Below are 27,247 nucleotides of genomic sequence, written 5' to 3' on the forward strand. Positions count from 1 at the left end.
GGTGTATAGTGTGTAAATGGGTGAGGTGAAAATAATACATTTAATCCATTTTGAATTCCAGCTGTAACACAAGATGTGTAATAAGTCAAGGGGTATGATTATGAATACTTTCTGAAGGCACTGTGTTTCTCAACAGTTAGTAAATGAATAACAGTTAATAAATGAATAAGGAATAGGGGTGTTTGATGGAAAGTGAAAGTACTGACAGTGAGAAAGAGAGAAGTTTACGGGAGAGGGAGAATTAAGTGATTCTCAGTCTTTTGTTATGATTGGTAGAATGCAAATGTGATATTTAACATTTAGTATACAAACACTGATATGTCAGTCGGTTATAGGGTGATCAGAAGATTCCGAAGGTAAATTTTGATCGTGCAATGGAAACTAATCGAAGGATCACGCGCTCAGGTACAAATGCATTTTATTATTTGATTACCACCTCTCCATTAAAAAAATACCTTCTTTCTCTCTGCTCTTCCCCTTAAACAGTGATAATTTCTGAGTAGTCTCCTGTCAGTTTTGACCAATGACTTAGTTCAAAGAGATGTTTTAATTATTGTTGTTTACAATCTAGTCATAACCAATGTTCCCTCAAATCTTCTTCAGCACTGAGCAACTTTCAGGTCTGCTGAGCGCAAACTTGAACATTGTGAAAATTCTTTGCAACTTCTGGTTCGAAATTACTGTGAACACTAAGGCTGTACCCGCTTTAAGTACAGTTTTAACATTGACCAATTATTATTATTCCCATACCTGTCACGTCTGCTCCCGCTCTTCCCTTCCGCTGGCGCTTGAGGGCGCCAGATTACCCTGCATCACACGCTCCTGCCATCCATTACACACACCTGCCCTCCCTCGTCACTTGCATCAGCGATATTGGACTCACCTGCACTCATTCATTACCTGTTTATTTCCTCCCCTATATTTGTCAGTTCACTACCTCTGTTCCCTGCTGCTGCATTGTATTGTTCTTGTCTTTTGAATTTGTTTCTGACGCTGTTCCTGTCTCGTCTCTGTCCCTTAAAATTAAATGTTTTACTCCCCGTACCTGCTTCGTCTCAACAGCATCATTCCGCGTGGCAATACCATTATTAGAACGAATCAGACACATTATGCTACCCTACTGAGCTTATTCAAGACCACTCAAAATACCACACTGTCCCTTCGAAGACAAAAAAGGATCTTACCTGACTCGCTTTTCAAAGATGGCCGGAAATGCAGACATATTGTGCTCTTGTAGGAAGTAACCACTCCCCAATTGATTTACCCTTTTTCTCCCCAATTTCGTGGTATCCAATTGGTAGTTACAGTCTTGTCTCATCGCTGCAACTCCTGTACGGACTCAGGAAAGGTGAAGGTTGAGATCCGTGCATCCTCCGAACACAACCCAACGAAGCCGCACTACTTCTTGACAAAATCCCCGCTTAACCCGGAAGCCAGCCACACCAATGTGTCGGAGGAAACACGGTACACCTGGCGACCGTGCCCGCCACAGGAGTCGCTAGAGGGGCGATTGGCCAAGGACATCCCTGCTGGCCAAACCCTCCCTAACCTGGACGACGCTGGGCCAATTGTGCGCTGCCTCATGAGTCTCCCAGTCGCGTCCAGCTGCGAGAGAGCCTGGACTAAAACCAGGATCTCTAGTGGCACAGCTAGCACTACGATGCAGTACCATTCCCCAATTGTTGACTAGAAATTAGGTATAACTGGGCTAATAACTAACTAGCAAAGAATATGAACAAATGTGCACAGATGGCTACATGCAGCTCCTGCTTTGATCTCAAAACAAGCACATTTACTCATGACCGCTCATACTGTAAACACAGTCCAGTTCAAAGTGAATGGCACATATCCATATATCGCAATGGCTATTTGCATATAGGCCTACTGCAGATCTGATCGATTGGTTATGGCGCACGAGTCTGTGTAGTGTAGGGGCCTGAGTCATCCTTGTCAATGCAATAGAATCCTACGTCGATGCGCTCTGCCTACAAGAAAATCTCTTGCATAGTTTGTTTTGTTTCAGTATGTGACATTGAAAGTGACTAATATTGCATTGATTTGAGCACATTTCCCACATAAGAGCGAAACATTGATAATGTTAACTAAAGGGGAAAACTCTAGAAAGTTGAGTGAAGATCAATCTTGTTCTTCTCTGCGCGTGATGATATTTGTTCTGCACTCAGCATGGAGGGAACATTGGTCATAATTCCATACTGCATGATTGGTATACAGTGCATTCAGAGAGTATTCAGACCCCTTGACTTTTTCCACATTTTGTTACGTTACAGCTTTATTCTAAAATGGATTACATATATTTGTTTTCTCATCAATCTAAACACAATATCCTATAATGAGAAACTAAAAACAGGTAAAAACAGAAATATTACATTTACATAAGTATTCAGTATTCAGACCCTTTACTCAGTACTTTGTTGAAGCACCTTTGGCAGCGATTGCAGACTTGAGTCTTCTTGGGTATGACGCTACAAGCTTGGCATACCTGTATTTGGGGAGTTATTCACAATCTTCTTTGCAGATCCTCTCAAGCTCTGTCAGGTTGTATGAGGAGCGTCGCTGCACAGCTATTTTCAGGTCTCTCCAGAGATGTTCAATTGGGTTTATGTCTGGGCTCTGGCTGGGCCACTCAAGGACATTCAGAGACTTGTCCCGAAGCCACTCCTGCGTTGTCTCGGCTGTGTGCTTAGGGTCGTTGTCCTGTTGGAAGGTGAACCGTTTCCCCAGTCAGGTCCTGAGCGCCCTGGAGCAGGTTTTCATCTATTCTTTACTCTTTCCCTTGATCCTGACTAGTCTCCCAGTCCCTGCCGCTGAAAAACATCCCCACAGCATGATGCTGCCACCACCATGCGTTTCCTCCTGACGTGACTCTTAGCATTCAGGCCAAAGAGTTCAATCTTGGTTTCATCAGAATCTTGTTTCTCATGGTCTGAGAGTCCTTTATGTGCCTTTTGGCAAACTCCAAGCGGGTTGTCATGTGCCTTTTACAGAGGAGTTGCTTCTGTCTGGCCACTCTACCATAAAGACCTAATTGGTGGAGTGCTGCAGAGATGGTTGTCCTTCTGGAAGGTTCTCTCATCTCCAAAGAAGAACTCTAGAGCTCTGTCAGAGTGACCATTGGGTTCTTGGTCACCTCCTTGACCAAGAACCTTCTCCCTTGATTGCTCAGTTTGGCCAGCCAGCCAGCTCTAGGAGGAGTCTTGGTAGTTCTAAACTTCTTCCATTTAGGATTGATAGAGGCTACTGTGTTCTTGGGGACCATCAATGCTTCAGAAATGTTTTGGTGCCCTTCCCCAGATCTGTGCCTCGAAATAATCCTGTCTCGGAGCTCTACGGCCAATTCCGTTAACCTCATGGCTTGGTATTTGCTCTGACATGCACTGTCAACTGTGGGACCTTATATAGACAGCTGTGTGCCTTTCCAAATCATGTCCAATCAATTTAATCTACCACAGTTGGACCAATCAAGTTGTAGAAACATCTCAAGGATGATCAATGGAAACAAGTGTCACGATCGTGTGGAAGAGATTCGGACCAAAACGCAGCATGAGGAAAATAAGCCATCTTCCTTTTATTATTGAAGAAGGCAAAACGAAACAAAACACTTACAAACTACCAAAACAACAAACGATCGTGAAGCTAAATAACGTAGTGCACACACACAGGCTACAAACGTTCTACATAGACAACTACCCACAAAAGCCTACTGCCTATGGCTACCTTAAATATGGCTCCCAATCAGAGACAAATGAATGACAGCTGTCTCTGATTGAGACCCAATCTAGGCAGCCATAGACATAACTAGACAACCTAACAATACTCTATCCCATACACATACAACACCCATAGACTAACCAAAACACACACAACATACAATGCCCACCCCAACTCACGCCCTGACCAACTAAACATAATCAAAATAACATAAAAATAGGTCAGGAACGTGACATAACCCCCCCCTCAAGGTGCGTACTCCGAACGCACCACCAAAAGTCTAGGGGAGGGTCTGGGTGGGCATCTGTCCACGGTGGTGGCTCCGGCTCTGGACGCTGTCCCCACACCACCATAGTCACTCCCCGCTTCCGTAGCCCCCCCCCAATGACCACCCTCCAACTAAACCCACCTAACTGAAGGGGCAGCACCGGGATAAGGGGCAGCACCGGGATAAGGGGCAACACCGGGATGAGGGACGGCAGCTCCGGGCTGAGGGACGGTAGCTCCGGGCTGAGGGACGGCAGCTCCGGGCTGAGGGACGGCAGCTCCGGGCTGAGGGACGGCAGCTCCGGACTGAGGGACGGCAGCTCCGGACTGGCTGGCGGATCCTGGCTGGCTGGCGGATCCTGGCTGGCTGACGGCTCTGGCTGGTCGTGGCTGGCTGACGGCTCTGGCTGGTCATGGCTGGCTGACGGCTCTGGCTGGTCATGGCTGGCTGACGGCTCTGGCTGGTCATGGCTGGCTGACGGCTCTGGCTGGTCATGGCTGGCGGAAGGCTCTGGCTGATCCGGTCTGGCGGAAGGCTCTGGCTGATCCGGTCTGGCGGAAGGCTCTGGCTGATCCGGTCTGGCGGAAGGCTCTGGCTGATCCGGTCTGGCGGAAGGCTCTGGCTGATCCGGTCTGGCGGAAGGCTCTGGCTGATCCGGTCTGGCGGAAGGCTCTGGCTGATCCGGTCTGGCGGAAGGCTCTGGCTGATCCGGTCTGGCGGAAGGCTCTGGCTGATCCTGTCTGGCGGACGGCTCTAGCGGCTCCTGTCTGGCGGACGGCTCTAGCGGCTCCTGTCTGGCGGACGGCTCTGTAGGCTCATGGCAGACGGGCGGCTTTGCAGGCTCATGGCAGACGGGCGGCTTTGCAGGCTCATGGCAGACGGACAGTTCAGACGGCGTATGGCAGACGGGCAGTTCAGGCCCCGCTGGGCAGACGGGCAGTTCAGGCGCCGCTGGGCAGACGGGCAGTTCAGGCGCCGCTGGGCAGACGGCAGACTCTGGCCGGCTGAGAAGCACTGTAGGCCTGGTGCGTGGTACCGGAACTGGAGGTACCGGGCTAATGACACGCACCTTAAGGCTAGTGCGGGGAACAACAACAGGGCACACTGAGTTCTCAAAGCGCACTATATGCCTGGTGCGTGGTACCGGACTGAGGGCACGCACCTCAGGACGAGTGCGGGGAGAAATAACAGTGTGTACAGGACTCAGGAGACGCACAGGTGGCTTAGTGCGTGGTGCCGGAACTGGAGGCACTGGGCTGGAGACACGCACCATAGGGAGAGTGCGTGGAGGAGGAACAGGGCTCTGAAAACGCACTGAAAGCCTGGTGCGTGGTGTAGGCACTGGTGGTACTAGGCTGGGGCGGGAAGGTGGCGCCGGATATACCGGACCGTGAAGGAGGACACGTGCTCTTGAGCACCGAGCCTCCCCAACCTTACCAGGTTGAATGGTCCCCGTAGCCCTGCCAGTGCGGCGAGGTGGAATAGCCCGCACTGGGCTATGCAGGCGAACCGGGGACACCACCTGTAAGGCTGGTGCCATGTACGCCGGCCCGAGGAGACGTACTGGAGACCAGATACGTTGGGCCGGCTTCATGGCACTCGGCTCGATGCCCAACCTAGCCCTCCCAGTGCGGCAAGGTGGAATAGCCCGCACTGGGCTAAGCACGCGTACTGGGGACACCGTGCGCTTTACCGCATAACACGGTGTCTGACCAGTACGACGCCCTCTTACTCCACGGCAAGCCCGGGGAGTTGGCTCAGGTATCCAACCCGGCTTCGCCACACTCCCCTTTAGCCCCCCCCCCCCCAAGAAATTTTTGGGTGTTACTCACGGGCTTCCAGCCACTCTGCCTTGCCTTTGCCTCATAAAACCGCCTCTCCGCTTTCGCTGCCTCCAGCTCCGCTTTGGGACGGCGATATTCCCCTGGCTGAGTCCAGGGTCCTTTGCCGTCCAGGATCTCCTCCCATGTCCATGAGTCCTGTTTACTTTGCCGCTGTTGTTGGTTCCGATCATGCTGCTTGATCCTGTTGTGGTGGGGAATTCTGTCACGATCGTGTGGAAGAGATTCGGACCAAAACGCAGCATGAGGAAAATAAGCCATCTTCCTTTTATTATTGAAGAAGGCAAAACGAAACAAAACACTTACAAACTACCAAAACAACAAACGATCGTGAAGCTAAATAACGCAAGTTCCCAGACAAGCAACAAACGTTAAACAAGACAACTACCCACAAAAGCCTACTGCCTATGGCTACCTTAAATATGGCTCCCAATCAGAGACAAATGAATGACAGCTGTCTCTGATTGAGACCCAATCTAGGCAGCCATAGACATAACTAGACAACCTAACAATACTCTATCCCATACACATACAACACCCATAGACTAACCAAAACACACACAACATACAATGCCCACCCCAACTCACGCCCTGACCAACTAAACATAATCAAAATAACATAAAAATAGGTCAGGAACGTGACAACAAGATGCACCTGAGCTCAATTTCAAGTCTTATAGCAAAGGTTTCGAATACCTGTACATGTGTTATTTCTGTTTAAACTACATTTCTAAAAACCTGTTTTCACGTTGTCATTATGGGATATTGTGTGTAGATAGATGAGGGAATACAATTATTTCATCAATTTTAGAATACAGTTATACATTTCAGATCATAATTCCAAACTGTATGATTAGTATAATTCTTAAAGAATCCATCAACCAGATTTTGAAATCTCTGTTTGCTAAATGTATCATTTTCTGGCAAGGTAGCAGTAATATAAGGGCAATTCCACAAAAAACAGAATTACTCAGAGTTTTCCCTTTAAAATGTATGTCAAACAAAAACATTGATTGCAAACCTCACACATCTATGCACAAGGACATTTCCAAAAACACAGGACAATTATTTTACCATGGAATTGCACATAATCAAACTGGTCCAATGTCTAAAGGTCCAAAGTTTAGCCTCACAGGGTGTCATGCAATCTATGCGTAGTGGGTGCGGAGTCAGGCGCAGGAAGCAGAGGGTAAAGAACAATGTTTTATTCCGGCGCAGGGAAAATGGTCACGCCAAAACACCAGGCGCAAATAACAAGACAGGCCCAAAACCAGGACCCAACCAGTAACGGAGGAAAAAATAAAGGAAATCGCACAAACATGAACAGAGGAAAAATAAGCCCGCACAAAGAGCTGGCGGGCATACCGGCTTAAATAGCCCAACTAAAACCTAAACAAGAAACAGGTGTAACCAATAAGACAAAAACAACAGAAAAGGGAAAAAGGGATCGTGGCAGCTAGTAGACCGGTGACGACGACCGCCCGAACAGGAAGAGGAGCCACCTTCGGTGGGAGTCGTGACACAGGGGCTCTATTTATATTGGTCTCCTTTTACTTCATATTGGCTGGATAAACATGATGGACAGGAGGCTGATCCAATAGGAGAAATTGGAGATGAACAGCACGATTCCTCTTTACAGCAGGACCCTGCATATGTACAGTATGTGGCTAATGATAAAATAGTTTAAAGTGTATTGCTAACACAATTATACTTATGTATTTACTTGTTTACTTACTTATTTACATACCTAGCTACTTACTTACTTACTTATTTACTAACTTATTTATGTACTTACTGTGTTTTATAAGTGACAGGCGTACATATTCATCACACAGCTTACTATGGATTCTCTTGTGATAATAATGTCACAGTCATGTCCTCTATCTTTACCACAGGGTTGTGTCTGATGGTGGTGATGCTGGCTGTCCTCACTGCTCCCATCACAACTCAAAAACCTGGTAAGAATTTGTATACTAATTTAATTACAATATATTCCACTTCCTGGATAAAACAGTCTGAGAATCTCTCCTCAATGTTCCATCTGTATCTCTCTACTCTAGCTCTAGATGACTTTTCAGTGTCAGTCCCTGATGCTCCAATCACGGCATGGTCAGGATCCTCTGTCTCTCTACCTTGTGAACTCTCACCTCTCTTCAATGCGGAGCCATTGGAGGTGCGCTGGTACCGGTCCGAGAACTCCTACAGCCCTGCCTTGTTGTACAAGGACCACAAGATCCAGGAGACCCCTGTGGACCCCCGGTACAGGGGCAGGGTGTCTCTAACTGGGGGGATGGAGAGGGGGAACGTGTCTCTGACACTGGAGAAGGTCACACTGGAAGACAGGGGGGAGTATGTGTGCCGTGTCAGCAGCGAACAATGGTTCGATAAGGCCAGTGTCTTCCTCACAGTGAAGGGTAAGTGGCTGGGGACAGGTTCACAGAACATATGCCTTGTCCAATCTTTTCATGGTTGTAACATGACCTTACACCCACCCTTTATATTTTCACTAGTATTAGGTGGTATCCCAGTTCTCTCTGTAGCTGAAGCAAGAGGAGGAGGAGGTCAGGTGAACGTTACCTGTTTATCAGAGGGATGGTCACCACAACCTAAACTCATCTGGACAAACAAAGAGGGGACAGAGATCAGAAATGAACAAGAAGTACTCAACACCTCTGGTAATTACTTCTAGAATCACTACACAGCTATACTGTATAGGTTTGAGTTGTGTGTCTATTAACATGTGTATCCTCAACCATCTCCCTCTATGTGTCAGATCCCCTGGGCTTGGTGAGTGTCAGTAGTTGGCTGCTGAATGCTCCCTCATACTCGGATTGGCTCGCCTGTATAGTCTCTCTGTCTGAGGAGGCGAAGAGAGAGGGCAGGATTCTGCCACATACAGCTGTACCTGGTGAGTTAGTCTCCTACGCAAACATCCTACCCACGATCAGATCCCTCTCTCCCCATCCCACAGACACTAGTTTAGAGGAGGATGAACATGTTGAAGAGGTGTCTACAGATTTCTGTTTGCTAATTAATTTCACTGTGATGATGTTCTGATGATGTCATGTCTTGAGAGCTTTAGAGGCATTTGATCCATGTTGAGTCTCTGTGTGCAGTAGTCTCCAAAGAGGCCTTTATTGTGACTCTGATCCTGTTGGCCCTGTCTCTGGTCATCATCTGTGCTCTGTGCTCTGTCATCCTGTGGAAGCGAAGAGGTATCTGGATTTCAGTCATATTAGTATTTGTGATTTAATTATAAGAGCAAAATATAACAGTAATAATGACCCTGTAGAGAAATGTGTCATAAAAGATTTTGTCCATAACATTTAAACAATAATATTTGTTTATATTTTAGGGTCCATGTGGTCTTCATCCCGAAAGTCCAGAAACCGTTCAGGTAGTGTATTTCATCTGATAAATAAACTAAGAATAAAATATGAGTTATGACATAACATAAACAATGAGTTTATCTTATTTTGACAATTGTGTCTATATTTCAGATCAAACTGAGCTGGGACAGAGGCCGGCAGGTAATTGTTTCATTTTGATCTCTGGGTGAAGGCTATCATAAGATACACGCAACTCACTTATTTTTGAGAACCTTTCCATTGACACGAAGCATGATATGCACATATCTCAATAGGTTTTGACGCTACTTATTTACCTTTTTACAATAACTTTCACCTTTTCCATTCAACAGAGACAAAAAAACTAATTGAAGGTAATGTCCACTCGTTATATACTGTATATGATATAATATAACTTTGATAATGTAGTAAACTGATGAATATCAATATATACCTAAATGTACTCTGTTAGGGGCAGAAAACACAGTTCTGACATCTACTGAACAGAGAGCAGCTGGAAAACAAGTTCACCTGGAAGGTAAAGTAATAGGAGAATAAATATATTACCCTTTTAAATTGTATAATTTTATGATAATTTGATGTAATCTCAATAGGATTTGACTGTCCCAGTTCCACATTCACCTTTTTACAATAACTTTCACCATTTCCATTCAACAGAGACAAAAAACCTAATAGAAGGTAATGTTCACTCATGATATACTGTATATGATATAATATAACTTTGATAATGTTGTAACCTGATTCATTTCAATACTACCTAAATGTGCTCCGTTAGGAGCAGAACACACAATGCCGAGACCTACCAAACAGAGAGCAGCTGGAAAAGAAATTAATCTGGGAGGTAAATTAATAGGAGAACAAATATATTACCCTTTTAATTGTATAATTTTATGATAATTTGATGTAATCGCAATAGGATTTGAATGTCTCAGTTACACATTCATCTTTTTACAATAACTTTCACCATTTCCATTCAACAGAGACAAAAAACCTAATTGAATGTAATGTTCACTCATGATATACTGTATATGATATAATATAACTTTGATAATGTAGTAACCTGATTCATTTCAATACTACCTAAATGTGCTCCGTTAGGGGCAGAAAACACAGTGCAGAGACCTACCAAACAGAGTGCAGCTGTAAAAGAAGTTCATCAGGAAGGTAAATTAATAGGAGAACAAATATATTACCCTTTTAATTGGAGAATTTTATGATAATTTGATGTAATCGCAATAGGATTTGAATGTCTCAGTTACACATTCATCTTTTTACAATAACTTTCACCATTTCCATTCAACAGAGACAAAAAACCTATTTGAATGTAATGTTCACTCATGATATACTGTATATGATATAATATAACTTTGATAATGTAGTAACCTGATTCATTTCAATACTACCTAAATGTGCTCCGTTAGGAGCAGACCACACAGTGCCGAGACCTACCAAACAGAGTGCAGCTGTAAAAGAAGTTCATCAGGAAGGTAAATTAATAGGAGAACAAATATATTACCCTTTTAATTGTATAATTTTATGTAATCGCAATAGGATTTGAATGTCTCAGTTACACATTCATCTTTTTACAATAACTTTCACCATTTCCATTCAACAGAGACAAAAAACCTAATAGAAGGTAATGTTCACTCATGATATACTGTATATGATATAATATAACTTTGATAATGTAGTAACCTGATTCATTTCAATACTACCTAAATGTGCTCCGTTAGGAGCAGAACACACAATGCCGAGACCTACCAAACAGAGTGCAGCTGTAAAAGATGTTCACCAGGAAGGTAAATTAATAGGAGAAGAAATATATTACCCTTTTAATTGTATAATTTTATGATAATTTTATGTAATCGCAATAGGATTTGAATGTCCCAGTTACACATTCACCTTTTTACAATAACTTTCACCATTTCCATTCAACAGAGACAAAAAACCTAATTGAATGTAATGTTCACTCATGATATACTGCATATGATATAATATAACTTTGATAATGTTGTAACCTGATGAATTTTTATATTACCTAAATGTGCTCCGTTAGGGGCAGAAAACACAGTGCCGAGACCTACCAAACAGAGTGCAGCTGTAAAAGATGTTCATCAGGAAGGTAAATTAATAGGAGAACAAATATATTACCCTTTTAATTGTATAGTTTTATGATAATTTGATGTAATAGGATTTGAATGTCCCAGATACACATTCACCTTTTTACAATAACTTTCACCATTTCCATTCAACAGAGACAAAAAACCTAATTGAATGTAATGTTCACGCATGATATACTGTATATGATATAACTTTGATAATGTAGTAACCTGATTCATTTCAATACTACCTAAATGTGCTCCGTTAGGAGCAGACCACACAATGCCGAGACCTACCAAACAGAGTGCAGCTGTAAAAGAAGTTCATCAGGAAGGTAAATTAATAGGAGAACAAATATATTACCCTTTTAATTGTATAATTTTATGATAATTTGATGTAATCGCAATAGGATTTGAATGTCTCAGTTACACATTCATCTTTTTACAATAACTTTCACCATTTCCATTCAACAGAGACAAAAAACCTAATTGAATGTAATGTTCACTCATGATATACTGTATATGATATAACATAACTTTGATAATGTAGTAACCTGATTCATTTCAATACTACCTAAATGTGCTCCGTTAGGAGCAGACCACACAATGCCGAGACCTACCAAACAGAGTGCAGCTGTAAAAGAAGTTCATCAGGAAGGTAAATTAATAGGAGAACAAATATATTACCCTTTTAATTGTATAATTTTATGATAATTTGATGTAATCGCAATAGGATTTGAATGTCCCAGTTACACATTCACCTTTTTACAATAACTTTCACCATTTCCATTCAACAGAGACAAAAAACCAAATTGAATGTAATGTTCACTCATGATATACTGTATATGATATAATATAACTTTGATAATGTAGTAACCTGATTCATTTCAATACTACCTAAATGTGCTCCGTTAGGAGCAGACCACACAATGCCGAGACCTACCAAACAGAGTGCAGCTGTAAAAGAAGTTAATCAGGAAGGTAAATTAATAGGAGAACAAATATATTACCCTTTTAATTGGAGACTTTTATGATAATTTGATGTAATCGCAATAGGATTTGAATGTCCCAGTTACACATTCACCTTTTTACAATAACTTTCACCTTTTCCATTCAACAGAGACAAACAACTCCATTGAAAGGGCTTGTTCACTATCATGATATACAGTATATGATGTCTTATTATAACTCTGATAATAATGTAGTAGCCTAGTTTTGTATCAATAAAATGTGTTTAATAATGAATTGCAATTTAATGACCAAAATGTGTTCTGTTAGGGGCAGAAAACACAGTGAACACTCCTACGGAACACATAGCAGCTGGTAAAGAAGTTAATCTGGAAGGTGAAGTTATACTGGGGGAAAAATTGTATAATTTACAGGGTTTGCATTGTTCATAAAACTAAGTCTGCTGACATGTTGGAGTGCATTAAACAATTTATAATTTATAACAGTTTTGGAACAGTTGAAATACAGGACACTCACAATTTACTTTTTTAAATGCAGATTGGCACCAGGTGAAAGGATTCAAATGTTTAAAAAAACACAGTAGGACAGGAAAATTGTATGTTCCTCCGATTATTACAATATACAGGTAACAGCCTAAATAAAGGAAACCAACAAAGTGTCTTAATAAGGCATTGGGCCACCACGAGCTGCCAGGACGGCTTCAATACTCATTGGCATAGATTCTACAAGTGTCTGGAGCTCTCTTGTTGATGGTGGTGTAAAACGCCGTCTCAGGCGCCGCTCCAGAATCACCCATAAGTGTTCAATTGAGTTGCGATCTGGTGACTGAAGAGAGAATAAAGTAGATGTCACACGTCAAAATTTTGATTGATGACCCTATGTCCTGCTGACGTGTGCACGCCCATATTTGGGCATCCGGTCAGGACATCCTGTTCCTGTTCTCACGCCTTAGAGTGTGAAAATATGTATAAATTGTCTTTGAAGTTGTCATGATGCTTGATGTCTAGGGACCTGGTTGAACTGGGTGGGGGGGGAAGAACATTTCAAAGAGGATGACCCCACATTTTATTGCCCTTAGGTTTGTTGTCTATGAAACAGGAATGTCTGGGAGGGGAACAGGATGTCCTGACCGGATGCCCAAATATGGGCACTCCCTAGAACACGTCATCCTGACATAGGGTCATAAATCATACGTTTGACGCTCCCTCTAAGGCGTGAGAACAGGAACAGGATGTCCTGACCGGAAGCCCAAATATGGGCGTGCACACGTCAGCAGGACATGGGGTCATAAATCAAAATTTTGACGTGTGACATCTACTTTATTCTCTCTGACTGAGATGGCCATGGCATATGGTTTACATTGTTTTCATGATCATCAAACCATTGTGACCACTCGTGCCCTATTGGGGAAGTGTCATTCTGTAAGAGACCCCTCCCATCAGGATAGAAATGGTTCATCATACATTTACATTACATTTAAGTCATTTAGCAGACGCTCTTATCCAGAGGGGTTGAGTGGACCTAAACCATGCCAGGAAAAACCACCCCACACCATAATAGAGACACCAGAAACCTCATTTACTCAAGTGTTTCCTTTATTTTTGGCAGTTACCTGTCGGTCCACATTATCTGAAATCCTTACCAATCCGTCCCATCATATTGTGTGAATGAAAGAAATCTTGTCTTTCTAGTTCCCTCAGAGAACATCATTCTGGATGAAAAGACTGCGCACCCTGCTATTAGAGTCACTCAAGGAAAGCGGCGGGCTTGTTACATTAAAGAAAAAGATACAGAAAAGCCCTCTGTTAGAATGCATCTCCATGTATTTTCTCAAGAGAGTTTCAGTTCAGGACGACACTATTGGGAAGTGAAGGTAAAGGATCAATCAACAGAAAAACTGTCATGGTATGTTGGTGTGGCCAGAGAAAATGAAAATGTTGAGCGAAGATGTAATGTGATGTAACCCTGTTAGGGCTGCAAGCCCGACGCCGGTACACCTCTGACAACATCCAGCTCAAGTGCAGGGCGCGAAATTCAAAATCTATTTTTTTTTAAATATTTAACTTTCACACATTAACAAGTCCAATACAGCATTTGAAAGATAAACATCTTGTCAATCCAGCCAACATGTCCGATTTTTTAAATGTTTTACAGAGAAAACACCACATATATTTATGTTAGCTCACCACCAAATAAAAAAGAGACAGACATTTTTCACAGCACAAGTAGGATCCAAGTAGCATGCACAAGCCAACCTAACTAACCTAGAACCAACCTAAATAACCTAGAAAAAACTACCTCAGATGACAGTCCTATAACATGTTACACAATAAATCTATGTTTAGTTCAAAAAATTTGCATATTTGAGCTATAAATCAGTTTTACATTCATGCTACCATCAAAGCTACAGTCAGAAATCGCACGGGAGTAGCCAGAGTAAATACAGACACCAACTTCAACTACCTAATTACACATCATAAAACATTTCAGAAAAATATATGGTGGATAGCAAATGAAAGACAAAGATCTTGTGAATACAGACAATATTTCAGATTCTTTAAATGTTTTACAGCGAAAACACCACATATATTCATGTTAGCTCACCACCAAATACAAAAAGAGAGACAGACATTTTTCACAGCACCGGTAGCATGCAAGTAGCATGCACAAAGCTAACCAAACTAACCTAGAACCAACCTAAATAACCTAGAACCAACCTAAATAACCTAGAAAAAACTCCCTCAGATGACAGTCCTATAACATGTTACACAATAAATCTATGTTTTGTTCGAAAAATTTGCATATTTTAGCTATAAATCAGTTTTACATTACTGCTAACATCATAGCCACCATCACAGCTACAGTCAGAAATCGCACGGCAGTAGCCAGAGAAAATACAGACCCCAACGTCAACTACTAATTACACATCATAAAACATTTCAGAAAAATATATGGTGGATAGCTAATGAAAGAGAAAGATCTTGTGAATACAGACAATATTTCCGATTTCTGAAGTGTTTTACAGCGAAAACACAATATATCGTTATATTAGCTTACTACAATAGCTAACACACAGCAGCATTGATTCTAGTCAAACGCTAGCGATAGCACAGTTCGACAGATATATGAAAAAGCATCCCAAATTGGGTCCTTATCTTTGTTGATTTTCCATCAGAATGTTCTCCAAAGGGTCCTTTGTTCAGAACCGTCTTCATTTGGACCCAGAACGAACGATGTCCCTCTTGAATTAGCAAGCACACTGGCTATGCCGTGCTAACCTCTCCGTCTTGACAAAATTCTTGCGTCGCATCACGTCTAAAGTCCAGAATAAATTTCAATAATATAATTAAAGTATATTGAAAAAACATACTTTAGGATGATATTGTGACATGTATCAAATAAAATCGAAGCCGGAGGTCATATTCACCTATAACGAGGGTTTTCCAGGAGCGCAGTCCAGTTCCTACTTCGCGCCCAGAAAAAAAAATAAAGTGCGCACTTCTCACTCCAAGATGTTGTTTTCAGTCCCTGACAGAGATAATCAAGTCATTTCTTCTCTCACTTCCGCATGACACCCAGGGGAAGGCGTGTGACGTGTTTCTACAGTCCTAAGTGCCAAGGCCTTTTATAGAGAGTATCTTGAAGAGAGACATAGCTTCTTGGAAATTTCACTTCCGGATAGAAAATGGACTGTAAAAAGAGTTATGTTTCACTTAGAGAAATAATTAAAACGGTTTTAGAAACTAGAGACTGTTTTCTATCCAATAGTATTAATAATATGCATATTGTAAGAGCAAAAATTGATTAAGAGGCCGTTTGAAAATGTGCACATATTTTCCAGTTTTTCAATACGCCCCCTACAGCCATAACAGGTTGTGGGAGTGTTTCTAGACTGTGACAGACACACTCTGTCTTTTTATAATGTTGATACAGAGTCACTTCTTTACACTTTTACTGATGTGAAGACATCAAACTACTTTCCTGTGTTCAGTCCGGGACAACGTGACAAATACACAATAAGAATCATTTGAATGCATACCAAAACCCTTTTCACACCACTGAGCCAAGTCGAGCTGTGCTACGCTGGCCTGGTTAGTATAGGGTGGGGCAGCACCATAGTGTCAAAGGGGTCTGAGATGCAGGTGAAATTCATGTCAAATGAGACATGCATTATACACATTTTGTGTTGTTCAGTGATTCCCAGTTGTAAATGTGTGTATCTTTTCCCAAAAAGTTTTCAGACGCCACATGAAAAAGAGCACTAGTAATGGCATCTTTTGGAAGACAGTAACTCCGCCATGGTTCGTTGAACAACCCCTATTTGAAAATGAATGTCGTTTTTGTAGATTGGGATAAAAGTTGAAAATAAGGTCTGTGGTAAATGAGCTAATCTTCATCAGCTAAAGTCACTTCGATTTTTTTAAAGCATTTATTTAATCAGAGAAAACACAAAGGCTTAATTCATAATGATCCTATTAACTGATGGATATTATCTCAGATCATAATGTATAGCAACGAAAAAGCCATATCTCAGACAGGCCAATAAAAATAAAATATTAAGATGGGCAAAAGATTACAGACACTGAACAGAGGAATTCGGCCAAGAATGCTTGATTCTCATGGTCAGAGTTCTTTTGGTGCCTTTTGGCAAACTCCAAGCGGGCTGTCATGCGCTTTTTACTGAGGGGTGGCTTCCGTCTGGCCACTCTACCATAAAGGCCTGATTGATGGAATGCTGCAGAGATGGTGGTCTTTCTGGAAGGTTCTCCCTTCTCCACAGAGAAACTCTGAAGCGCTGTCAGAGTGACAATCAGGTTCTTGGTCACCACCCTGAATGCTCAGTTTGGCCGGGCGGCCAGCTCTAGGAAGAGTCTTGGTGGTTCCAAACTTCTTCCATTTAAGAATGATGGAGGCCACTGTGTTTTTGGGGACCTTCAATGCTGCAGAAAAAGTTTTGTACTCTTCCCCAGATCTGTGCCTCTACACAATCCTGTTTCTGAGCTCTATCGACAATTCCTTTGACCTCATGGCTTGGTTTTTGCTCTGACATGCACTGTCAACTGTGGGACCGAATATAGACAGGTGTGTGCTTTTCCAAATCATGTCCAATCAATTGCATTTACCACAGGTGAACTCAATCAAGTTGAATAAACATCTCAAGGATGATCAATGTAAACAGGATGCACCTGAGCTCAATTTCGAGTCATATAACAACAGGTCTGAATACTCATATAAATAATTTCTGTTTTTTATTTGTAATAAATGTGCAAAAATGTCTGAACTTGTTTTCACTTTGTCATTATGGGGTATCGGTCCCTCTCTTAGTTCGGGCGGCGTTCGGCGGTCTTCTAGCGATCGCCGCTCCACCTTTAATTTTCCATTTGTTTTGTCTTGTTTTCCCGCACACCTGGTTTACATCCCCTCTTTACTCTACGTGTTTATTATCCTCTGTTCCCCCCATGTCTGTGTGTGGTATTGTTCGTTCGTTACGTGTGTGACGCTACAGGCTGGTTTTGCGCCGGGTATTGTTGTAACACGTGGTTTTGTTATTTGCACCTATTTGTGTAATTTGTGCGCTATCGCTTTTTTCCTTGGGCCGGAGTGTGGCGACGCAGTTGCGTCCGGCTGTTTTCCTCTGCCTGAATAAAGTGTGCCTGTTCACTCATCTCTGCTCTCCTGCACCTGACTTCCTTCGACGAGTTGTGCACACTCTGACAGATAAATCATTTCAATGGAGGATACATACAATGTCTAGTGAAAGTATTCACATTCTGCTGTCTTAAAATTTTATCTAAAAGGAAATAAATATACAACCTACTCCACATTTTAAAAGTGAAAGAAAATCATATAAACATTTCTAAATGAATAAAAAAACTCAAACCAATAACATGTTGTAATGCTCTGTATTTATTTTCTTAGTCAACCTTGTGTTCGTTGTGTCAATCAACCTGTTTCGTTGTGTTAATCAACCTGTTTCGTTGTGTTCTTGAACGTAGCCCTCTTTCATTGTGTTCTTGAACGTAGCCCTGTCTTTCATTTTTGTTCATTGATTTCACCAGTGTTAGTTTCTCACCTGGTCTCATTTACATTTACATTTAAGTCATTTAGCAGACGCTCTTATCCAGAGCGACTTACAAATTGGTGCATTCACCTTATGATATCCAGTGGAACAACCACTTTACAATAGTGCATCTAACTCTTTTAAGGGGGGGGATTAGAATGATTACTTTATCCTGTCCTAGGTATTCCTTAAAGAGGTGGGGTTTCAGGTGTCTCCGGAAGGTGGTGATTGACTCCGCTGACCTGGCGTCGTGAGGGAGTTTGTTCCACCATTGGGGTGCCAGAGCAGCGAACAGTTTTGACTGGGCTGAGCGGGAACTGTACTTCCTCAGAGGTAGGGAGGCGAGCAGGCCAGAGGTGGATGAACGCAGTGCCCTTGTTTGGGTGTAGGGCCTGATCAGAGCCTGAAGGTACGGAGGTGCCGTTCCCCTCACAGCTCCGTAGGCAAGCACCATGGTCTTGTAGCGGATGCGAGCTTCAACTGGAAGCCAGTGGAGAGAGCGGAGGAGTGGGGTGACGTGAGAGAACTTGGGAAGGTTGAACACCAGACGGGCTGCGGCGTTCTGGATGAGTTGTAGGGGTTTAATGGCACAGGCAGGGAGCCCAGCCAACAGCGAGTTGCAGTAATCCAGACGGGAGATGACAAGTGCCTGGATTAGGACCTGCGCCGCTTCCTGTATGAGGCAGGGTCGTACTCTGCGAATGTTGTAGAGCATGAACCTACAGGAACGGGTCACCGCCTTGATGTTAGTTGAGAACGACAGGGTGTTGTCCAGGATCACGCCAAGGTTCTTAGCACTCTGGGAGGAGGACACAATGGAGTTGTCAACCGTGATGGCGTGATCATGGAACGGGCAGTCCTTCCCCGGGAAAGTCTCATCAGCTCCTTATTTAGTTCAGTTCATTCTGTTTGTGCCTTTGTGAGGTATTGTTTGTTTTGATTCTACTAAGCCTTTTCCTAGCTTGTTTGTGAGAACCAGTTATAGCCTTCAGTCCTAGTTTTGATTCACCTGCTTGTTTGCCTACCTGTGCATGACCATTGCCTGCCTGTGACCACGTTTCCTGCTTCTGCAAAGGTGAAATAAACACCTGCTGCGCTCTGCATGTGAATCTACACCTTTTTATCCCTGAGTGTTCGTTACACACGTCTTGATTGTAAATGTCTTCATACATACTTGGTGGAAGCACCTTTGATAGCCATCACAGCTGTGAATCATTTAGAATAAAATTATACTTCGTACAACTCTTAGGGCAACACATATCCATTGTTTTTCTCAAACTTGCTAGAGCTCTGTAAATTTGGTTGGGAGTCATTGATGGACCGCAATATTTAAACAGATTTTAAGCAAATTTAAATCAGGACTGAGACTTGACCACTGAGGAACACTCAACACCTCTTGGAAAGTCATTATGTTCTGTCTTTGTCATTAACATTTGTGTAATTGTCCCACTGAATAATACAACTATCCCAGGGTCAGATTTTCACTGTTTACATGGCCTTTGGAGTGGATTTTGTAACACAGGCTTCCTTTTCACTGTGTTATACAGGCCAGTAATGTGGAGTAAATGGTGGCAGCATCATGTTATGGCTGTGCTTGTCACCGGCAGGGACTGGAGATTTTGTTATTCCTGACTTAATGCTTGACAACAAGAGACAAAGTTTGAATATTGCTGTCATCAATAATTCCCAACCAAATTGACTGAGCTTGAGCTCATTAAATTTGACATTTTAGTAGACGCTCTTATCCAGAGCGACTTACAGGAGAAATTAGGGTTAAGCACCTTGCTGAAGGGCACATCGATAGGTTTTTCACCTAGTCAGCTTAGGATTCGAACCAGCAACCTTTCGGGTTACTGGCCTAACGCCTAATTTTGACATAAACAATGGATATACTGTATTTTTCCCTGAGAGTTGTGCAAGGTTAGTAACATCTTATTCAACATGATTCACAGCTGTAATGTCTGCCAAATGTGCTTCCAGCAAGTACTAACTCTGTGTGTCAATACTTTTTCATTAATTAGGAACATTTTCTATAACTTTTCTTCACTTTGAAAACGTAGAGTAGGTTGTGTAGATGGGTAGGAAAACATCTAATTCAATTCCTTTTTACATTGAATCTTAAGGCAGAATAATGTGAAGACCGTGCAAGGGGTGTGTAGACTTTCACTAGCGACTGTATATTTCAACAATGACTCCCATTGTGTACGTTTTTATAGCAGTAATAATAGCAGTTATAAGATAAAACTTATCCAACAGCTGAAGGTCCAAAGTTCAGTATAACACAATCTATTTGTTCAAGGGTTCCTACACATTGGTTGTATGACCTACTGGTTTTAGCTTTGAGACACAACGTGGAATTGAATCAAACGACCAGGGTCACATTAAGGGATGTGCAACATTCTGAAAATTGCTCCCTGTGTTTAATGGCGCAACAGATTAAACTTCTTCTAATACCTGCAATGATGATATTGTCATCACAGTGATGTTCTGATCTTTACGACAGGAGTGTGGCTGAGTTTGATGATACTGGCAGCTCTCACAGTCCTCATGGCAGCTCAAAGTCCAGGTGAGCATATCACTGTTTGCTAGTTTCAAAAGCTCCTATTTCTTCCATATACATAGTGTTTAGTAACACTTATCCTCTTCATAAGCATATGTATGCCTTATGAGCAATGCATAATGAATTAAAATGCACCACACAGGTAGTAATAACTGCTCATCAACATCTATAACCATAGTCATAGAGGATTCAGATCAGGCTTTATAAAGCCTTGTGGAGCAATGTGTTAAAATGCCCTATTAAATTGATTTGCACTTCCTCTTACAAGCACTACATCTCCCTCCTACCCCAGCGGTCTTCACCTTGTGGTTCCCTCATGTTCCGGTCTTGACCCGGTAGAAGTCCTCTATCTCTATCCTCTCTTTAATGCTGAGAGATTGGAGGTGCACTGGTACTGGTCCGGTGACTTCAGCTGACCTGCCTTGTTGTAAACTCAGCAAAAAAAGAAACGTCCTCTCACTGTCATCTGCGTTTATTTTCAGCAAACTTAACATGTGTAAATATTTGTATGAACATAACAAGATTCAACAACTGAGACATGAACTGAACAATTTCCGCAGACACGTGACTAACAGAAATTGAATAATGAGTTCCTGAACAAAGGGGGGAGAGGGGGGGGGTCAAAATCAAAAGTAACACTCAGTATCTTGTGTGATTGAGATCCGGGCTCTTCGCTGGCCATGGCAGAACACTGACATACTGTCTTGCAGGAAATCACGCACAGAATGAGCAGTATAGCTGGTGGCATTGTCATGCTGGAGGGTCATGTCAGGATGAGCCTGCAGGAAGGGTACCACATGAGGGAGGAGGATGCCTACCCTGTAACGCACAGTGTTGAGATTGCCTGCAACAACAACAAGCTCAGTCCGATGATGCTGTGACTCACCGCCCCAGACCATGATGGACCTTCCACTGACCATCACCCCTGGTGAGACAAAACCACAACTCGTCAGTGAAGAGCACTTTTTGCCAGTCCTGTCTGGTAAAGAGACAGTGGGTTTGTGCCCATAGGCGACGTTGTTGCCAGTGATGTCTGGTGATGAACTGACTTACAACAGGCCTACAAACCCTCAGTCCAGCCTCTATCAGCCTATTGCGGACAGTCTGAGCACTGATTGCGGGATTGTGCGTTCCTGGTGTAACTCGTGCAGTTGTTGTTGCCATCCTGTACCTGTCCCGCAGGTGTGATGTTTGGATGTACCGATCCTGTGCAGGTGTTGTTACACGTGGTCTGCCACTACGAGGACGATCAGCTGTCCGTCCCGTCTCCCTGTAGCTCTGTCTTAGGCGTCTCACAGTACGGACATTGCAATTTATTGCCCTGGCCACATCTGCAGTCCTCATGCCTCCTTGAAGCATGCCTAAGCAACGTTCACGCAGATGAGCAGGGACCCTGGGATTCTTTCTTTTGGTGTTTTCCAGAATCAGTAGAAAGGCCTCTTTAGTGTCCTAAGTTTTCATAACTGTGACCTTAATTGCCTACCGTTTGTAAGCTGTTAGTGTCTTAACGACCGTTCCACAGGTGCATGTTCATTAATTGTTTATGGTTCATTGAACAGGCATGGGAAACAGTGTTTAAACCCTTTACAATGAAGATCTGTGAAGTTATTTGGATTTTTACGAATTATCTTTGAAAGACAGGGTCCTGAAAAAGGGAGGTTTCTTTTTTTGCTGAGTTTACAAAGATGACACGATCCAGGAGGGCCCTGTGGACCCCCGGTACAGTATGTGTGCCGTGTCAGCAGCACACAGTGGTATGAAAAGGCCAGTGTCTTCCTGACAGTAAATGGTAAGGGACTGAAGACTGCACTGCACTTGTGTAGACAATGTGGAATGGGTAGCTACAGTGCCTTCAGAAAGTATTCACACCCCATGACATTTTGCACATTTTGTTGTATTATAGCCTGCATTTTAAATGGTTTAATTGTAGATGTTGTCACTGATCTACACCCAATAACACATCATGTCAAAGTGGAATTATGTTTTTAGAAATGTTTAAAAATGAAATAAGACATAATGTCTTGAGTCAAAAAGTAGTTTTTGTCATGGCAAGCCTAAATAAGTTCAGGAGTAAAAATGTGCTTAATAAGTTGCATGGACTCACTCTGTGTCCATTAATAGTGTTTGAAAGGATTTTTAAATCACTACACCAATCACTACACAATTATATGTATGGTCCCTTAGTCAAGCAGTGAATTTCAAGCACATATTCAAGCACAAAGAACAGGAAGGTTTTCCAATGGTTCGCAAAGAAGGGCACCTATTGGTAGATGGGTAAAAAAGCAGACATTGAGTATCCCTTTGAGCATTGTGCAATTATTAATTACACTTTGGATGGTGTATCAATACACCCAGTCACTACAAAGATACAGGCACTCTTCCTAACTCAGTTTCCGGAGAGGAAGGAAACCGCTCAGGGATTTCACCATGAGGCCAATGGTGATTTTTTTTTTTTTTTTACAGTGTTTAATGGCTGTGATAGGAGATAACTGAGGATGGATCAACAACATTGTAGATGATCCAGAATAATAACACAAATGACAGGGTGAAAAGGAAGCCTGTACATAATACACACATTTGAAACATACATCTTGTTTGCAATAAGGCACTAAATTAATACTTCAAAACAAAAAATGTGGGAAAGAAATTAAATCTTTGTCCTGAATAGAAAGTGTTTTGGGGAAATCCCCACAACACTGAGCACCACTCTTCATATTTTCAAGCATGGTGGTGGATGCGTCATGTTAGGGGTATGCTTGTCATTTTTTTGGATAAAAATAAACGGAATAGAGCTAAGCATTGTCCTTTGTAGAATAACCTTCTAGCCAATCAGAAATGAGTATTCAACAATGCTGCTTTCTTATCTCCTAGGTATAGTACAGACACTTCAAAAACTTATGATAAATGTTTATGACTGTCTGTTTTGCCATTTATTAATGTGTTATTCAATGCATTTCTATGGAAGCAGGTAGCCTAGCTTGGAAGAGCGTTGAGCCAGTTACCGAAACATCGCTGGTTCGAATCCCCGAGCTGACAAGGTGAAAAATCTGCCGATATGTCCTTGAGAAAGGCACTGAAACCTAATTGCTCCTGTAAATCGCTCTGGATTAGAGTGTCTGCTAAATGACTAAAATGTAAAATACATATGGGCTATAGTAGTAAATGCCAAATCCAGGGGGTCTTAATGTTCAAATCAAAAGAACAAAATAATCCATGGTATGCCCATCATTTGCCAGGTCGTAGTTGCAAATGAGAACTTGCCTAACTGGTAAAATAAAGGTGAAATATATATATTTTTAAATCTCCATGGTATGACCATGTTAGATCTCAGATATCAAATTGTGAACCCGAGACCCACATTTATCACATAAAATGTATATGCCATTTTATCTCACAATTGATTTGACTTCCCAAATGTAGAATTATCACACGTTTATTTTTTTGGGTAGATTTGTGTCATTCCATCAAGTTCTATATAGCGCTGCAGTGAGTGGGGGACTGTATAACCCTGTGACATAGCGTTCGCTCTAGCTCTACCTTGTTCTCCCTGACAGAGAGGTCCACAGTCCAACAACAAGTTCGAGGGGTTTATGAACTTAGACACATTTCCTGAATTTGCCGTTTTTCCCATTATGACACTTCATGTCTGTGTTTCCTTTATTTTTGTAATTACCTGTATCTCCTAACTTGGCTCTTTTACTATAGCGATGCTTTGATGACTTGTGATTGGCCGGCAACAACAGCAAGCTTCACGCACCACTTTCGTGAAAAGCAAGAGCAGCAGCATTAATTGTACAATTTTCACTTTCTCTCCACAACACTAGTCGCGTTCGGGTCTGTAGGGTTCCTTACGGGCAAATCGGTTATAATTACAAATACCCAAGACCCATGACAATTAGGTCCAACCTGGCTTTTTGGGTACAGGTGGACCGGTGAAGTCCTCAAATATGTTGTCTTGAGTTACTGTATCTACCAAAGACGACGACATAAACGTGAGAAATAAGATTCACTTCCGATTTTAAATACAGATTTTGTCAAATTTTAAGTGGTTTGATAAATCCTTTGTATAGGACATTGGAGTCGTGGAGCCTTCATCACGACTGACTATTTTACTGCTAGTCGTCTTTACTGTCATTGGACTCTTCATCTGGAACAAAATACAGGTATGTCAACAAGCTAACATGTTCATTTAAATATGAACAGTCTATTGATGGTCTATTAATAGTACTAATAAACTGATATAGTAGGCTGAGCTAAACTATTCTTCTCCGTATTTCAGATAAAACAGCGTCTACTGAGATGCCAGGCATTACTTCTATATGTTTTACTATGGTGTATATTTCTACAAATACAGTACCAGTCAAAGGTTTGGACACACCTACTCATTCCAGGGTTTTTCTTTATTTTTACTATTTTCTACATTGTAGAATAATAGTGAAGACATCAGAATTACGAAAAACACATATGGAATCATGTCGTAACCAAAAACTGTTAAATACTACTTGAATAAAAGTCCATGTATTTGGTTTTATTAAAATGTTTTAATGGAATTGCTAAAATACATTTCAAAGTAAAAGTATTGATAATAACAAATTCCTTATTATACAAATTAGACGCCACATTTCTTGTTTTATTTTAACTTACGGACAGCCAGGGGCACACTCCAAGACTCAGACATTAATTTACAAACGAAGCATTTGTGTTAGTGAGTCCGCCAGATCAGAGGAAGTAGGGATGACCAGGGATGTTCTCATGATAAGTGCGTGAATTGGAGCATTTTCCTGTCAAATTGTAACGAGTACCTTTGGGTATCAGGGAAAATGTATGGAGTTAAATGTAGATTATTTTCTTTAGGAATGTAGTGAAGTAAAATAAAAAGTAGTCAAACATTTAAACAGTAAAGTACAGATACACACAAAAACTACTTAAGTAGTCATTTAAATATTTTTTTACTTCAGTACTTTACACCACTGTTTAATGACTGTGATAGGAGATAACTGAGGATGGATCAACAACATTGTAGCTACTCCACAATAAATGACAGAGTGAAAAGAAGTAAGCCTGTACAAAATTAAAATATTATGAAATATGCATCCTGTTCGCAATAAGGCACTAAAGTAGAACTGCAAGACATGTGGCAAAGAAATGATCTTTATGTCCTGAATACAAAGAGTTATGTTTGGGGCAAATCCAACGCAATGCATCACTAAGTACCACTCTTCATATTTTCAATCATGGTTGTGGCTGCATCATGTTATTGATATGCTAGTCATCAGCAAGAACAAGGGAGTTTTCTTGGATTAAAAGAAAAGGAATAGAGCTAAGCACAGACAAAATCGTAGAGGAAAACCTGGTTCAGTCTGCTTTCCAACAGACACTGGGAGACAAAGTCTTCTTTCAGCAGGACAACAACCTAAAACACAAGGCCAAATATACTGTACACTGGAGTTGCTTACCAAGATGACATTCAATATTCCTGAGTGGCTCGTTACAGTTTTGACTTAAATCGGCTTGAAAATCTATGGCAATACTTAAAATGGCTGTCTATCAATGATCAATAACCAACTTGACAGAGCTTGAAGAATTTTTAAAATAATAATGTGCAAATATTGTACCATCCAGGCTCAATTCAATACAAAGCTCTTAGAGACTTCACCCAGAAAGACTCAAAGCTGTAATCGCTGCTGACGGTCATTCTAACAGGTATTGACTCAGACTCAGGGCTATGAACACTTATGTAAATGAGATATTTCTGAATTTAATTTTCAATACATTTGTAAACGTTTCCAAGAAGATGTTTTCCTTTAGTCATTATGGAGTATTGTGTGTAAATGGTGAGGTGAAAATAAGCAATTTAATCAATTTTGAATTCTGGGTGTCACAGAACAAGATGTGGAATAAATCAAGGTGGATGATTACGAATACTTTCTGAAGGCACTGTGTTGCTCAACCGTTAGTAAATAAATACGCCTTAGGGGTGTTTGATGGAAAAGAGAAAGTGAAAGTACTGACCGTGAGAAAAATAGGAGTTTACAGGAGAGGGAGAATTAAGTGATTCTCAGTCTTTTGTTAAGATTGGTAGAATGCAAACGTGATATTTAACATTTAGTATACAAACACTGATATGTCAGTCGGTTATAGGGTGATCAGAAGATTCCAAAGGTAAATGTTGATCGTGCAATGGAAACTAATCGAAGGATCACGCGCTCAGGTACAAATGCATTTTATTATTTGATTACCACCTCTCCATTACAAATACCTTCCTTCTCTCCACTCTTCTCCTTACTTTAGTCTTTAAACAGTGATCATTTCTGAGTAGTCTCCTGTCAGTTTTGACCAATGACTTATTTCA

At 41.7% G+C, this 27,247-nt stretch overlaps 2 protein-coding genes and 1 long non-coding RNA gene across 5 annotated transcripts in view; all 3 read left to right on the forward strand.

The window, feature by feature from the left end:
* Positions 1-207: 207 nt before the first annotated feature.
* LOC139579715 (butyrophilin subfamily 1 member A1-like) lies at positions 208-10,270 on the forward strand. Its single transcript, XM_071408544.1, has 11 exons — positions 208-405; positions 7,734-7,796; positions 7,899-8,252; positions 8,349-8,513; positions 8,612-8,746; positions 8,955-9,053; positions 9,194-9,235; positions 9,339-9,368; positions 9,864-9,884; positions 9,982-10,047; positions 10,263-10,270. Exons 1-11 carry the CDS (start codon positions 375-377, stop codon positions 10,268-10,270), a joined length of 1,014 nt encoding a protein of 337 aa, XP_071264645.1. The 5' UTR covers positions 208-374.
* Positions 10,271-11,839: 1,569 nt separating this feature from the next.
* On the forward strand, positions 11,840-13,099 carry LOC139578968 (uncharacterized). Its single transcript, XR_011675659.1, has 3 exons — positions 11,840-11,963; positions 12,221-12,286; positions 12,426-13,099. It is a non-coding gene; the product is annotated as an uncharacterized lncRNA (long non-coding RNA).
* Positions 13,100-26,887: 13,788 nt separating this feature from the next.
* Positions 26,888-27,247, forward strand: part of LOC139578962 (butyrophilin subfamily 1 member A1-like) — a 64,397-nt gene continuing 64,037 nt past the window's right edge. For all 3 annotated transcript variants that reach the window (XM_071407122.1, XM_071407123.1, XM_071407121.1), the window contains exon 1: positions 26,888-27,106. In XM_071407122.1, coding sequence (XP_071263223.1) covers positions 27,076-27,106 — 31 coding nt within the window. In that variant the 5' untranslated portion in view covers positions 26,888-27,075. The remainder of the gene's footprint in view (positions 27,107-27,247) is intronic.

This window comes from Salvelinus alpinus, chromosome 6, assembly GCF_045679555.1.
Source record: "Salvelinus alpinus chromosome 6, SLU_Salpinus.1, whole genome shotgun sequence".
Taxonomy (NCBI): Eukaryota; Metazoa; Chordata; class Actinopteri; order Salmoniformes; family Salmonidae; genus Salvelinus; species Salvelinus alpinus.